The 14,722-nt window shown below is 39.4% G+C and overlaps 1 protein-coding gene across 3 annotated transcripts in view; it reads right to left on the bottom strand.

Annotated features, from left to right (window-relative positions):
- Window positions 1-14,722, bottom strand: part of VPS13D (vacuolar protein sorting 13 homolog D) — a 1,255,097-nt gene that overhangs the window by 810,138 nt on the left and 430,237 nt on the right. For all 3 annotated transcript variants that reach the window (XM_053690423.1, XM_053690422.1, XM_053690424.1), the window contains one exon: window positions 5,839-6,036. In XM_053690423.1, coding sequence (XP_053546398.1) covers window positions 5,839-6,036 — 198 coding nt within the window. The remainder of the gene's footprint in view (window positions 1-5,838; window positions 6,037-14,722) is intronic.

The raw sequence follows: 14,722 nt of genomic DNA, 5'->3' as shown, positions 1-14,722 counted from the left end.
CCCCAGACCGCGCCCCAGCCCATCAGACTGGCGTCGGTCGTGACAATGACCCACTCTGGTCTGCGGAAGGTCATCCCTTGTGACAGGTTGTCCAGGGACAGCCACCAACGGAGTGAGTCTCTGGTCCTCTGATTTACTTGTATCCTCGGAGACAAGTTGTATAGTCCCCATTCCACTGACTGAGCATGCACAGTTGTAATGGTCTTAGATGAATGCGCGCAAAAGGAACTATGTCCATTGCCGCTACCATCAAACCTATCACTTCCATGCACTGCGCTATGGAAGGAAGAGGAACGGAATGAAGTATCCGACAAGAGTCTAGAAGTTTTGTTTTTCTGGCCTCTGTCAGAAAAATCCTCATTTCTAAGGAGTCTATTATTGTTCCCAAGAAGGGAACCCTTGTTGACGGAGATAGAGAACTCTTTTCCACGTTCACTTTCCATCCGTGAGATATGAGAAAGGCCAGGACGATGTCCGTGTGAGCCTTTGCTTGAGGAAGGGACGACGCTTGAATCAGAATGTCGTCCAAGTAAGGTACTACAGCAATGCCCCTTGGTCTTAGCACAGCTAGAAGGGACCCTAGTACCTTTGTGAAAATCCTTGGAGCAGTGGCTAATCCGAAAGGAAGCGCCACGAACTGGTAATGCTTGTCCAGGAATGCGAACCTTAGGAACCGATGATGTTCCTTGTGGATAGGAATATGTAGATACGCATCCTTTAAATCCACCGTGGTCATGAATTGACCTTCCTGGATGGAAGGAAGAATTGTTCGAATGGTTTCCATTTTGAACGATGGAACCTTGAGAAACTTGTTTAAGATCTTGAGATCTAAGATTGGTCTGAACGTTCCCTCTTTTTTGGGAACTATGAACAGATTGGAGTAGAACCCCATCCCTTGTTCTCCTAATGGAACAGGATGAATCACTCCCATTTTTAACAGGTCTTCTACACAACGTAAGAATGCCTGTCTTTTTATGTGGTCTGAAGACAACTGAGACCTGTGGAACCTCCCCCTTGGGGGAAGCCCCTTGAATTCCAGAAGATAACCTTGGGAGACTATTTCTAGCGCCCAAGGATCCAGAACATCTCTTGCCCAAGCCTGAGCGAAGAGAGAGAGTCTGCCCCCCACCAGATCCGGTCCCGGATCGGGGGCCAACATTTCATGCTGTCTTGGTAGCAGTGGCAGGTTTCTTGGCCTGCTTTCCCTTGTTCCAGCCTTGCATTGGTCTCCAAGCTGGCTTGACTTGAGAAGTATTACCCTCTTGCTTAGAGGACGTAGCACTTTGGGCTGGTCCGTTTCTACGAAAGGGACGAAAATTAGGTTTATTTTTGGCCTTGAAAGGCCGATCCTGAGGAAGGGCGTGGCCCTTACCCCCAGTGATATCAGAGATAATCTCTTTCAAGTCAGGGCCAAACAGCGTTTTCCCCTTGAAAGGAATGTTAAGTAGCTTGTTCTTGGAAGACGCATCAGCTGACCAAGATTTCAACCAAAGCGCTCTGCGCGCCACAATAGCAAACCCAGAATTCTTAGCCGCTAACCTAGCCAATTGCAAAGTGGCGTCTAGGGTGAAAGAATTAGCCAATTTGAGAGCATTGATTCTGTCCATAATCTCCTCATAAGGAGGAGAATCACTATCGACCGCCTTTACCAGCTCATCGAACCAGAAACACGCGGCTGTAGCGACAGGGACAATGCATGAAATTGGTTGTAGAAGGTAACCCTGCTGAACAAACATCTTTTTAAGTAAACCTTCTAATTTGTTATCCATAGGATCTTTGAAAGCACAACTATCTTCTATGGGTATAGTGGTGCGTTTGTTTAAAGTGGAAACCGCTCCCTCGACCTTGGGGACTGTCTGCCATAAGTCCTTTCTGGGGTCGACCATAGGAAACAATTTTTTAAATATGGGGGGAGGGACGAAAGGAATACCGGGCCTTTCCCATTCTTTATTTACAATGTCCGCCACCCGCTTGGGTATAGGAAAAGCTTCTGGGAGCCCCGGGACCTCTAGGAACTTGTCCATTTTACATAGTTTCTCTGGGATGACCAACTTGTCACAATCATCCAGAGTGGATAATACCTCCTTAAGCAGAATGCGGAGATGTTCCAACTTAAATTTAAACGTAATCACATCAGGTTCAGCTTCTTGAGAAATGTTCCCTGAATCAGTAATTTCTCCCTCAGACAAAACCTCCCTGGCCCCATCAGACTGGTTTAGGGGCCCTTCAGAACCATTATTATCAGCGTCGTCATATTCTTCAGTATCTAAAACAGAGCAGTCGCGCTTACGCTGATAAGTGTGCATTTTGGCTAAAATGTTTTTGACAGAATTATCCATTACAGCCGTTAACTGTTGCATAGTAAGGAGTATTGGCGCGCTAGATGTACTAGGGGCCTCCTGAGTGGGCAAGACTCGTGTAGACGAAGGAGGGAATGATGCAGTACCATGCTTACTCCCCTCACTTGAGGAATCATCTTGGGCATCATTGTCATTGTCACATAAATCACATTTATTTAAATGAGAAGGAACCCTGGCTTCCCCACATTCAGAACACAGTCTATCTGGTAGTTCAGACATGTTAAACAGGCATAAACTTGATAACAAAGTACAAAAAACGTTTTAAAATAAAACCGTTACTGTCACTTTAAATTTTAAACTGAACACACTTTATTACTGCAATTGCGAAAAAATATGAAGGAATTGTTCAAAATTCACCAAAATTTCACCACAGTGTCTTAAAGCCTTAAAAGTATTGCACACCAAATTTGGAAGCTTTAACCCTTAAAATAACGGAACCGGAGCCGTTTTTAACTTTAACCCCTTTACAGTCCCTGGTATCTGCTTTGCTGAGACCCAACCAAGCCCAAAGGGGAATACGATACCAAATGACGCCTTCAGAAAGTCTTTTCTATGTATCAGAGCTCCTCACACATGCGACTGCATGTCATGCCTCTCAAAAACAAGTGCGCAACACCGGCGCGAAAATGAGGCTCTGCCTATGATTTGGGAAAGCCCCTAAGAATAAGGTGTCTAAAACAGTGCCTGCCGATATAATCTTATCAAAATACCCAGATTAAATGATTCCTCAAGGCTAAATATGTGTTAATAATGAATCGATTTAGCCCAGAAAAAGTCTACAGTCTTAATAAGCCCTTGTGAAGCCCTTATTTACTATCTTAATAAACATGGCTTACCGGATCCCATAGGGAAAATGACAGCTTCCAGCATTACATCGTCTTGTTAGAATGTGTCATACCTCAAGCAGCAAGAGACTGCTCACTGTTCCCCCAACTGAAGTTAATTCCTCTCAACAGTCCTGTGTGGAACAGCCATGGATTTTAGTAATGGTTGCTAAAATCATTTTCCTCATACAAACAGAAATCTTCATCTCTTTTCTGTTTCTGAGTAAATAGTACATACCAGCACGATTTTAAAATAACAAACTCTTGATTGAATAATAAAAACTACAGTTAAACACTAAAAAACTCTAAGCCATCTCCGTGGAGATGTTGCCTGTACAACGGCAAAGAGAATGACTGGGGAAGGCGGGGCCTAGGAGGGATCATGTGACCAGCTTTGCTGGGCTCTTTGCCATTTCCTGTTGGGGAAGAGAATATCCCACAAGTAAGGATGACGCCGTGGACCGGACACACCTATGTTGGAGAAACAGCAGCCATATAGTGCTTTAGAAATGGGCCGGCACCAAAGCATATACATTCCTGCTTTTCAACAAAAGATACCAAGACAACAAATAAAAATTAAATTACAGAAGTAAATTAGAAAGTTGTTTAAAATCCCATGCTCTATATGAATCATGAAAGAAAGAAAAAAATGGGGTTTCATATCTCTTTAAGTATTAAGAGACTGCTATAATTATAGCATGCAATCGAAAAAAGACATAAATGCATTGCATTCAACTTCAAAGATCCTTGTTGAGCAATATTTTATAATAAAACCAACTTTACACAAGTAATCCTAACCTTGGAGTCTTTTTGGCAACAAACACATCTAAGCCATTCTACCTCCTTAGGGAGATTTACCATTTCAATCTATTACTGTCAAAAAAATGTTTTGTTGCTGATGATTAAATCTCAATTTCACTAGCTTTAAATAGACAAAGTACTTAGACAAGAATTAATTGTATTCAAAGCTGTTGCATGAACACCATTTCAAATGGGTTGGGCTCTTTCCTACCCCCACAATGTACAGTTTACTGTCCCTTTAAATGTGTGAACTTGTGTCACAAACAATTTACTTGGAATAAACAGTGCCCTATAAGGACCATGAATATCTTCATATAAAGTAATAATATCAGCTATCAACTACCTCTTTTCTGGAGTAAAAATACCTAACTTGGATAATATTTCCTCATTGCTTAGATCTTTCATTCCCCTTATTATTTCTCTGGTTCTTTCATGAACCATTTCTGGTTTTGCAATGTATTTTTTAATAATTTATCCCTAAAACTGTACTCTATACTCAAGATGAGGTCTTACTAGAGGTTTCAGGAGATGGATTCTTCACTTGCATCCATTCCGCTATAAATACAGGTAGTATCAATACCAATACTTAATTTGACTTGAAGCTGCTACCTTGCATTGATCTTTACATTTAACAGGTACAATAAACACTTTAAGATGGTAATAAAAAAATGATAAAGCATAAAAAAACTCTGCAATATACTTTCATTATTTATTTTGTCCCTCTTTCCTGCAATCCCATTCTAAATTTGTGAGCTTTACAGTTGCTGTTAGAAATGGAAGTGCAGAACACTGTTATATTCCACAGATTTATTGGCAGCACACTCTAGTGACCTATTTATACCTGTCTCTAATTGGCGACAACAGAGAAGGTAACCTAAGTTACAACATGGCAGCTCTCAGTGTTTTATAGACACTAAAGCTTTAAACTTATTTTGTCAATATTTAAACAGCTAATGAAACTTTAAAAAGACATCTACCTGTTATTCTCAGACAAATCTTCTATTTGAATGCATCACTCTATCTAGCATTTGCTTATTGTTTAATGTCACTTTAAGTTTGTTGTATATAAGAACCTCTGAATACCTTTACTTTGTCTGTTTTGTCAAGACGTGCCCCTTTTATGTAATAGGTACCACGCTTACTGTTTCTTTCAAAATGTAAAAATGTTACATTTAAGGGTTCATTCTTATTTGTCCTATTTATATCCTTGTTTCCCTAGGTCATACCAGAAATGCCAAGCCCTTCTCACATTACTAGAGGTGCACAAGGTTGCTAGAAGACCTCAGCATCTCCCCTGGTCCTGTTTCCCGCACACCTGGTTCTGGTGTAGAGAAATTTGGAGGCATGCTTTGGATGCCTATTTACAAATACTCTGTATTAAGAGATTCTAATTAAAGGGATACTAAACCCAAATTTTTTCTTTCATGATTCAGAAAGAGCATGCAATTTTAAGCAACTTTCTAATTTACTCCTATTGTGAAAAAAATGCTGCTCTCTTGGTATCTTTATTTGAAAAAGCAGGAATAAAAGCTTAGGAGTCGGCCCATTTTAGGTTCAGAACCCTGGATAGCGCTTGCTGATTGGTGGTTGAATGTAGGCACCAATCAGCAAGCGCTATCCAGGGTTCTGAACTAAAAATGGGCCGGCTTTCATTCCTGCTTTTTCAAATAAAGATACCAAGAAAAAATTATAATAGGAGTATATTAGAAAGTTGCTTAAAATTGCATGCACTATCTGAATCATAAAAGAAAAAAAATAGGTTTAGTATCCATTTAAGGTAAATGGATACTTTAAATGATATTAAAATTACATTGAATACATTTTTCAATAGTAATTTAAAAGCAAAGACTCACGTGAAAAAGTGATCTCTGCTAATGGCACGTCACGATCCATGCAGTCATCAATGAAACAAATACAAATACTTTCTGCCTTCAGTTCCACTCCAGAGATCCAATGAACAGCTAGTGATCCAGTCTTATTTATGTTTCTTAATTCTGGTTGCAAAGGTTCTGCATTCTTAAATAGCCAAGTTGCTGCTTTGTTAAGTTGACCTTTAAGAGAAAAAAGTTAAAATACAATTTACTTCAGAAAAGAAAACGCTTTGTCATATACATACATCATTTATTTTTCCTGCTATTCCAATAATTTCCCTCTTTAAGCTATACTTGTATCCCGCCCCCGAGGTACTGAAGTGCATACTACAGTTATCCTGAGCTTGTAAGTGTAACAGGCAAAGGTAAAACTGCGTCTAACTTTTCACCTTACACCAGTGTCTCTGCAATAGCAAAGCCCCATATATTTTGCTAACAAATCAACGGTTTTAAAAGCTTTTAAAACACTATTTCCAGAGACTTTTTTGCAGTGCATATAATTCACACCATATAAAGAAATTGACTTTTATATCTTTTAATAAGGGGCATAGAACTGAAACCTACTGTACATGAATGCATTTTTGTTTTTGCCTTTGCAGTAAACAGGTATTAGAAACATGATTCTTGTATAAACAAGTTTTTATTATGCATCAACCATATGTACATATGCCCCACGCCCCTTCATTCAAACACTATTCATGTTCACAGAGCATATATTGCATCGGCAATTACTCAATTTTCATCATAGCTGACAAACAGATGTCATTGTTAGCTCTGAGCGTACATGGGGCATATGCTCAATGCACAGCAAAAGCCATTATTGAAACAGTGATATGTTTTGCTATGAGCATTTTCAATAATACATCTGCACTGGTGGAACAAAATAAAAGTCTATACTATAATAGCGTTTGTAACACGTCCGTCGCCAGTTATGCACGCATCCTCAAAGGAATGTTGGCTGTGCGCTCAATCAAAAGAAACCGCAGGTGAATTCTTTCACCACCCTGCCATTTTCAGAATCCACCTGGATGCAGCGTAGGCAAACCCGAAGCCTTAAAAAAAAAAAAAAACGCAACTGCCCGCACTAAATAATTTAAAAAAAAAACACGTAACTACCCGCAAGAAATACAAAGAAAAAAAGTAACCGCCCACAAGAAATATAAATAAAACACACGTAACTGCCCACACAAAGTATAACAAAAAAAACTAACCTCCCGCACAAAGTAATAACAAACACCTAAACCATTAACCTCCACATTGCAAAACAAAGTAATTAACCCCAAATCTGCAAATAACATAATTAAAATATTTAACCCCTTAACCGCCAGTCACTTACATCGCAATAAACCTAATTAACCTATTAACCCCGAAACCGCAAAACACCCACAACGCAAAAACCCTATTTAACCTATTAACTCTTAAACCACCAACCCCCACATTGCAATAAACCTAATTAACCTCTAAACCGCCATACCCCCACATTGCTATAACCCTAATTAACCTATTAACCCCATAACTGCCAAACCCCCACATCGCAATAACCCTAATTAACCTACTACCCCCTAAACCGCCAAACCCCCACATCGCAATTACCCTAATTAATATATTAACCCCTATACCGCCAACCCCTCAAAACGCAAATAACTAATTTAAAGGGACAGTCAAGTTAAAAAAAAAGGTTCATGATTCAAATATGGAATGTAATTTTAAACAACTTTCCAATTTACTTTTATCACCAATTTTGCTTTGTTCTCTTGGTATTCATAGTTGAAAGCTAAACCTAGGAGGTTCATATGCTAATTTCTTAGACCTTTAAGGCCGCCTCTAATCTGAAAGCATTTTAACAGTTTTTTATCACTAGAGGGCATTAGTTCATGTGTTTCACATAGATAACATTGAGCTCACGCACGTGAATTTACCGAGGAGTGAGCACTGATTGGTTAAAATGCAAGTCTGTCAAATGAACTGAAATAAGGGGGCAATCTGCAGAGGCTTAGATACAAGATAATCACAGAGGTAAAAAGTATATTATTATAACTGTGTTTGTTGTGCAAAACTGGGGAATGGGTAATAAAGGGATTATCCATCTTTTTAAACAACAAAAATTCAGGTGTTGATGAATTACTAAGCCCCCTAACCTAACACCCCCTATATTAACCCCAATTACTACTAAATTACAATTAAAATTTAAAAAAACTAACATTAAATTACAAAAAATAAAAAAGTCTAACATTACAGAAAAAAATAAACAAAATTATCAAAGATAAAAAAATTATACCTAATCCTTATGAAAATAAAAAAGCCCTCAGAAATAAAAACATCCCCTAATCTTAACTACTAATACCTCTAAAAAGGGCCTTTTGTAGGGCATTGCCCTAAGTTAAACAGCTCTTTACCTCTAAAAAAATACTAAGTCCCCCCTAACAGTAAAAAAAAAAACATAATTTATGTAACAACTTACCTGATAAATTCATTTCTTTCATATTGGCAAGAGTCCATGAGCTAGTGACGTATGGGATATACATTCCTACCAAGAGGGGCAAAGTTTCCCAAACCTCAAAATGCCTATAAATACACCGCTCACCACACCCACAATTCAGTTTAACGAATTGCCAAGAAGTGGGGTGATAAGAAAGGAGCGAAAACATCAACAAGGAATTGGAATAATTGTGCTTTATACAAAAAAATCATAACCACCACAAAAAAAGGGTGGGCCTCATGGACTCTTGCCAATATGAAAGAAAGGAATTTATCAGGTAAGTTCTTACATAAATTATGTTTTCTTTCATGTAATTGGCAAGAGTCCATGAGCTAGTGACGTATGGGATAGCAGATACCCAAGATGTGGAACTTCCACGCAAGAGTCACTAGAGAGGGAGGGATAAAATAAAGACAGCCAATTCCGCTGAAAAAATAAATCCATAACCCAAATCAAAAAGTTTTAATCTTATAATGAAAAAAACCTGAAATTATAAGCAGAAGAATCAAACTGAAACAGCTGCCTGAAGTACTTTTCCACCAAAAACTGCTTCTGAAGAAGAGAAAACATCAAAATGGTAGAATTTAGTAAAAGTATGCAAAGAAGACCAAGTTGCTGCTTTGCAAATCTGATCAACAGAAGCTTCATTCCTAAAAGCCCAGGAAGTAGAAACTGACCTAGTAGAATGAGCCGTAATCCTTTGAGGCGGGGATTTACCCGACTCCACATAGGCATGATGAATCAAAGACTTTAACCAAGACGCCAAAGAAATGGCAGAAGCCTTCTGACCTTTCCTAGAACCAGAAAAGATAACAAATAGACTAGAAGTCTTTCGGAAATCTTTAGTAGCTTCAACATAATATTTCAAAGCTCTTACTACATCCAAAGAATCTAAAGATCTCTCCAGAGAATTCATAGGATTAGGACACAATGAAGGGACAATAATTTCTCTACTAATGTTGTTAGAATTCACAACTTTAGGTAAAAATTTAAAAGAAGTCTGCAACACCGCCTTATCCTGATGAAAAATCAGAAAAGGAGATTCACAAGAAAGAGCAGATAACTCAGAAACTCTTCTAGCAGAAGAGATGGCGAAAAGGAACAAAACTTTCCAAGAAAGTAATTTAATATCCAGAGAATGCATAGGTTCAAACGGAGGAGCCTGCAAAGCGCTCAGAACCAAATTAAGACTCCAAGGAGGAGAGATTGACTTAATGACAGGCTTGATACGAACCAAAGCCTGTACAAAACAATGAATATCAGGATGATTAGCAATCTTTCTGTGAAAAAGAACAGAAAGAGCAGAGATTTGTCCTTTCAAGGAACTTGCAGACAAACCCTTATCCAAACCATCCTGAAGAAACTGTAAAATTCTAGGAATTCTAAAAGAATGCCAAGAGAATTTATGAGAAGAACACCAAGAAATGTAAGTCTTCCAAACTCGGTAATAAATCTTTCTAGACACAGATTTACGAGCCTGTAACATAGTATTAATCACTGAGTCAGAGAAACCTATATGACTAAGTATTAAGCGTTCAATCTCCATACCTTCAAATTTAATGATGTGAGATCCTGATGGAAAAATGGGCCTTGAGATAGAAGGTCTGGCCTTAACGGAAGTGTCCAAGGTTGGCAACTGGCCATCCGAACGAGATCCGCATACCAAAACCTGTGTGGCCATGCTGGAGCCACCAGCAGTACAAACGAACGCTCCATTAGGATTTTGGAAATCACTTTTGGAAGAAGAACTAGAGGCGGAAAGATATAAGCAGGTTGATAATTCCAAGGAAGTGGCAACGCGTCCACCGCTTCTGCCTGAGGATCCCTGGATCTGGACAGATACCTGGGAAGTTTCTTGTTTAGACGAGAAGCCATCAGATCTATTTCTGGAAGTCTCCAGATTTGAACAATCTGAATAAATACCTCTGGGTGAAGAGACCATTCGCCCAGATGTAACGTCTGGCGACTGAGATAATCCGCTTCCCAATTGTCTATACCTGGGATGTGAACCGCAGAGATTAGACAGGAGCTGGTTTCCGCCCATACCAGTATCCTAGATACTTCTTTCATAGCCTGAGGACTGTGAGTCCCACCTTGATGATTGACATACGCCACGGTTGTGACATTGTCTGTCTGAAAACAAATAAACGATTCTCTCTTCAGAAGAGGCCAGAACTGAAGAGCTCTGAAAATCGCACGGAGTTCCAAAATGTTGATTGGTAATCTCGCCTCCTGAGATTCCCAAACCCCCTGCGCTGTCAGAGATCCCCATACAGCTCCCCAACCTGAAAGACTTGCATCTGTTGAGATCACAGTCCAGGTTGGACGAACAAAAGAGGCCCCTTGAATTAAACGATGGTGATCCAACCACCAAGTCAGAGAAGATTGAACATTGGGATTTAAGGATATTAATTGTGATATCTTTGTATAATCCCTGCACCATTGGTTCAGCATACAAAGCTGGAGAGGACTCATGTGAAAACGAGCAAAGGGGATCGCGTCCAATGCAGCAGTCATGAGACCTAGAATTTCCATGCACAAAGCTACCGAAGGGAATGATTGAGACTGAAGGTTTCGACAAGCTGAAACCAATTTCAGACGTCTCTTTTCTGTTAGAGACAAAGTCATGGACACTGAATCTATTTGGAAACCCAAAAAGGTTACCCTTGTCTGAGGAATCAAGGAACTCTTTGGTAAATTGATCCTCCAACCATGTCATTGAAGAAACAACACAAGTTGATTCGTATGAAATACTGCAGAATGTAAAGACTGAGCAAGTACCAAGATATCGTCCAAATAAGGAAATACCGCAATACCCTGTTCTCTGATTACAGAGAGTAGGGCACCGAGAACCTTTGAAAAGATCCTTGGAGCTGTTGCTAAGCCAAAAGGAAGAGCAACAAACTGGTAATGCTCGTCTAGAAAAGAGAATCTCAGGAACTGATAGTGGTCTGGATGAATTGGAATATGAAGATATGCATCCTGTAAGTCTATTGTAGACATATAATGCCCTTGCAGAAAAAAAAGGCAGAATAGTCCTTATAGTCACCATTTTGAATGTTGGTATCCTTACATAACGATTCAATATTTTTAGATCCAGAACTGGTCTGAAAGAATTCTCCTTCTTTGGTACAATGAACAGATTTGAGTAAAACCCCAGACCCCGTTCCAGATCTGGAACTGACACAATTACCCCAGCCGACTCCAGGTCTGAAACACATTTCAGAAATGCCTGAGCCTTAACTGGGTTTACTGGAATGCGTGAGAGGAAAAATCTTCTCACAGGCGGTCTTATCTTGAAACCTATTCTGTACCCTTGAGAAACAATGTTCTGAACCCAAAGATTTCGAATCGAATTGATCCAAACATCTTTGAAAATTCGTAACCTGCCCCCTACCAGCTGTGCTGGAATGAGGGCCGCACCTTCATGCGGATTTGGGAGCTGGTTTTGACTTTCTAAAAGGCTTGGATTTATTCCAGACTGGAGAAGGTTTCCAAACGGAAACTGTTCCTTTAGGGGAAGGGTCAGGCTTCTGTTCCTTATTCTGACGAAAAGAAAGAAAACGATTAGCAGCCCTATATTTACCTTTAGATTTTTTGTCCTGAGGCAAAAAAGCTCCCTTCCACCTAGTAACAGTTGAAATTATTGAATCCAACTGAGAACCAAATAATTTATTACCTTGGAAAGAAAGAGAAAGCAACGTTGACTTAGAAGTCATATCTGCATTCCAAGATTTAAGCCATAAAGCTCTTCTAGCTAAAATAGCTAAAGACATATACCTGACATCAATCCTAATGATATCAAAAATGGCATCACAAACAAAGTTATTAGCATGTTGAAGAAGTTTAACAACGCTATAAGCATTATGGTCTGACACTTGTTGCGCTAAAGCCTCCAACCAGAAGGTGGAAGCTGCAGCAATATCAGCCAAAGAAATAGCAGGTCTAAGAAGATTACCTGAACATAAATAAGCCTTCCTTAGAAAGGATTCAAGCTTCCTATCTAATGGATCCTTAAAAGAAGTACTATCTGCCGTAGGAATAGTAGTACGTTTAGCAAGAGTAGAGATAGCCCCATCAACTTTGGGGATTTTTTCCCAAAACTCTAATCTATCAGATGGCAAAGGGTACAATTTCTTAAACCTTGGAGAAGGAGTAAAAGAAGTACCCAAACTATTCCATTCCCTAGAAATTACTTCTGAAATAGCATCAGGAACTGGAAAAACTTCTGGAATAACTACATGAGGTTTAAAAACTGATATTAAACGCTTATTAGTTTTAATATCAAGAGGACTAGACTCCTCCATATCTAATGCAATCAACACTTCTTTAAGTAAAGAACGAATAAACTCCATCTTAAACAAATATGAAGATTTATCAGTGTCAATATCTGAGGCAGAATCTTCTGAACCAGATAGATCCTCATCAGAAATAGATAAGTCAGAATGATGGTGGTCATTTAAAAATTCATCTGAAATATGAGAAGTTTTAAAAGACCTTTTACGTTTACTAGAAGGAGGAATAACAGACAGAGCCTTCCGAATGGAATTAGAAACAAATTCTTTTACATTAACAGGAACATCCTGAACATTAGATGTTGAAGGAACAACAACAGGTAATGGATTATTACTAATGGAAATATTATCCACGTTAGATAGTTTATCATGACAACTAACACAAACTACAGCCGGAGGAACAGTTACCAAAAGTTTACAACAAATGCACTTAGCTTTGGTAGAACCAACATCAGGCAGCGTCTTTCCAGAAGTAGATTCTGATCCAGGGTCAGGTAGTGACATCTTGCAATATGAAATAGAAAAAACAACATATAAAGCAAAATTATCAAATTCCTTAAATGACAGTTTCAGGAATGGGAAAAAATGCAAAACAAAACAAGCCTCTAGAAACCAGAAGCAACTAAAAAGTGAGACTGAAATAATGTGAAAAAAACTGGCGCCAAGTATGATGCCCACATTTTTTGGCGCCAAAAAACGTCTGCAACAAACATGCATCAAAAATGACGCAACTACGTGAAAACTTCCGGCGTCATCTAGGACGCCGGAAATGACAATATTCTCGTGCCAAAAAACATAATTTATGCTTACCTGATAAATTTATTTCTCTTGTAGTGTAGTCAGTCCACGGGTCATCCATTACTTATGGAATATATCTCTTCCTAACAGGAAGCTGCAAGAGGATCACCCAAGCAGAGCTGCTATATAGCTCCTCCCCTCACATGTCATATTCAGTCATTCGACCAAAGCAGACGAGAAAGGAGAAACCATAGGGTGCAGTGGTGACTGGAGTTTAATTAAAATTTAGATCTGCCTTAAAGACAGGGCGGGCCGTGGACTGACTACACTACAAGAGAAATAAATTTATCAGGTAAGCATAAATTATGTTTTCTCTTGTTAAGTGTAGTCAGTCCACGGGTCATCCATTACTTATGGAATACCAATACCAAAGCTAAAGTACACGGATGAAGGGAGGGACAAGGCAGGAACATTAAACAGAAGGAACCACTGCCTGAAGTACCTTTCTCCCAAAAATAGCCTCCGAAGAAGCAAAAGTGTCAAATTTGTAAAATTTTGAAAAGGTGTGAAGCGAAGACCAAGTCGCAGCCTTGCAAATCTGTTCAACAGAGGCCTCATTTTTAAAGGCCTAGGTGGAAGCCACAGCTCTAGTAGAATGAGCTGTAATCCTTTCAGGAGGCTGCTGTCCAGCAGTCTCATAGGCTAAACGTATTATGCTACGAAGCCAAAAAGAGAGAGAGGTAGCCGAAGCCTTTTGACCTCTTCTCTGTCCAGAGTAAACGACAAACAGGGAAGAAGTTTGACGAAAATCTTTAGTTGCCTGCAAATAGAACTTTAGGGCACGGACTACGTCCAGATTCTGCAAAAGTCGTTCCTTCTTTGAAGAAGGGCTAGGACACAGTGATGGAACAACAATCTCTTGATTGATATTCCTGTTAGTAACTACCTTAGGTAAGAACCCAGGTTTAGTACGCAGAACTACCTTGTCTGAATGAAAAATCAGATAAGGAGAATCACAATGTAAGGCAGATAACTCAGAGACTCTTCGAGCCGAGGAAATAGCCATCAAAAACAAAACCTTCCAGGATAACAGCTTGATATCAATGGAATGAAGGGGTTCAAATGGAACGCCTTGAAGAACATTAAGAACTAAGTTTAAGCTCCACGGCGGAGCAACAGTCTTAAACACAGGCTTAATCCTAGTTAAAGCCTGACAAAAAGCCTGAACGTCTGGAACTTCAGCCAGACATTTGTGTAGAAGAATAGACAGAGCAGAAATCTGTCCCTTTAACGAACTAGCAGATAAGCCCTTTTCTAAACCCTCTTGTAGAAAGGACAATATCCTAGGAATCCT

The sequence above is a fragment of the Bombina bombina genome, chromosome 8, assembly GCF_027579735.1.
Source record: "Bombina bombina isolate aBomBom1 chromosome 8, aBomBom1.pri, whole genome shotgun sequence".
Taxonomy (NCBI): domain Eukaryota; kingdom Metazoa; phylum Chordata; class Amphibia; order Anura; family Bombinatoridae; genus Bombina; species Bombina bombina.
The sequence above is the reverse complement of the archived record's forward strand: the minus strand, read 5'-3'. Positions and strand labels throughout refer to the sequence as shown.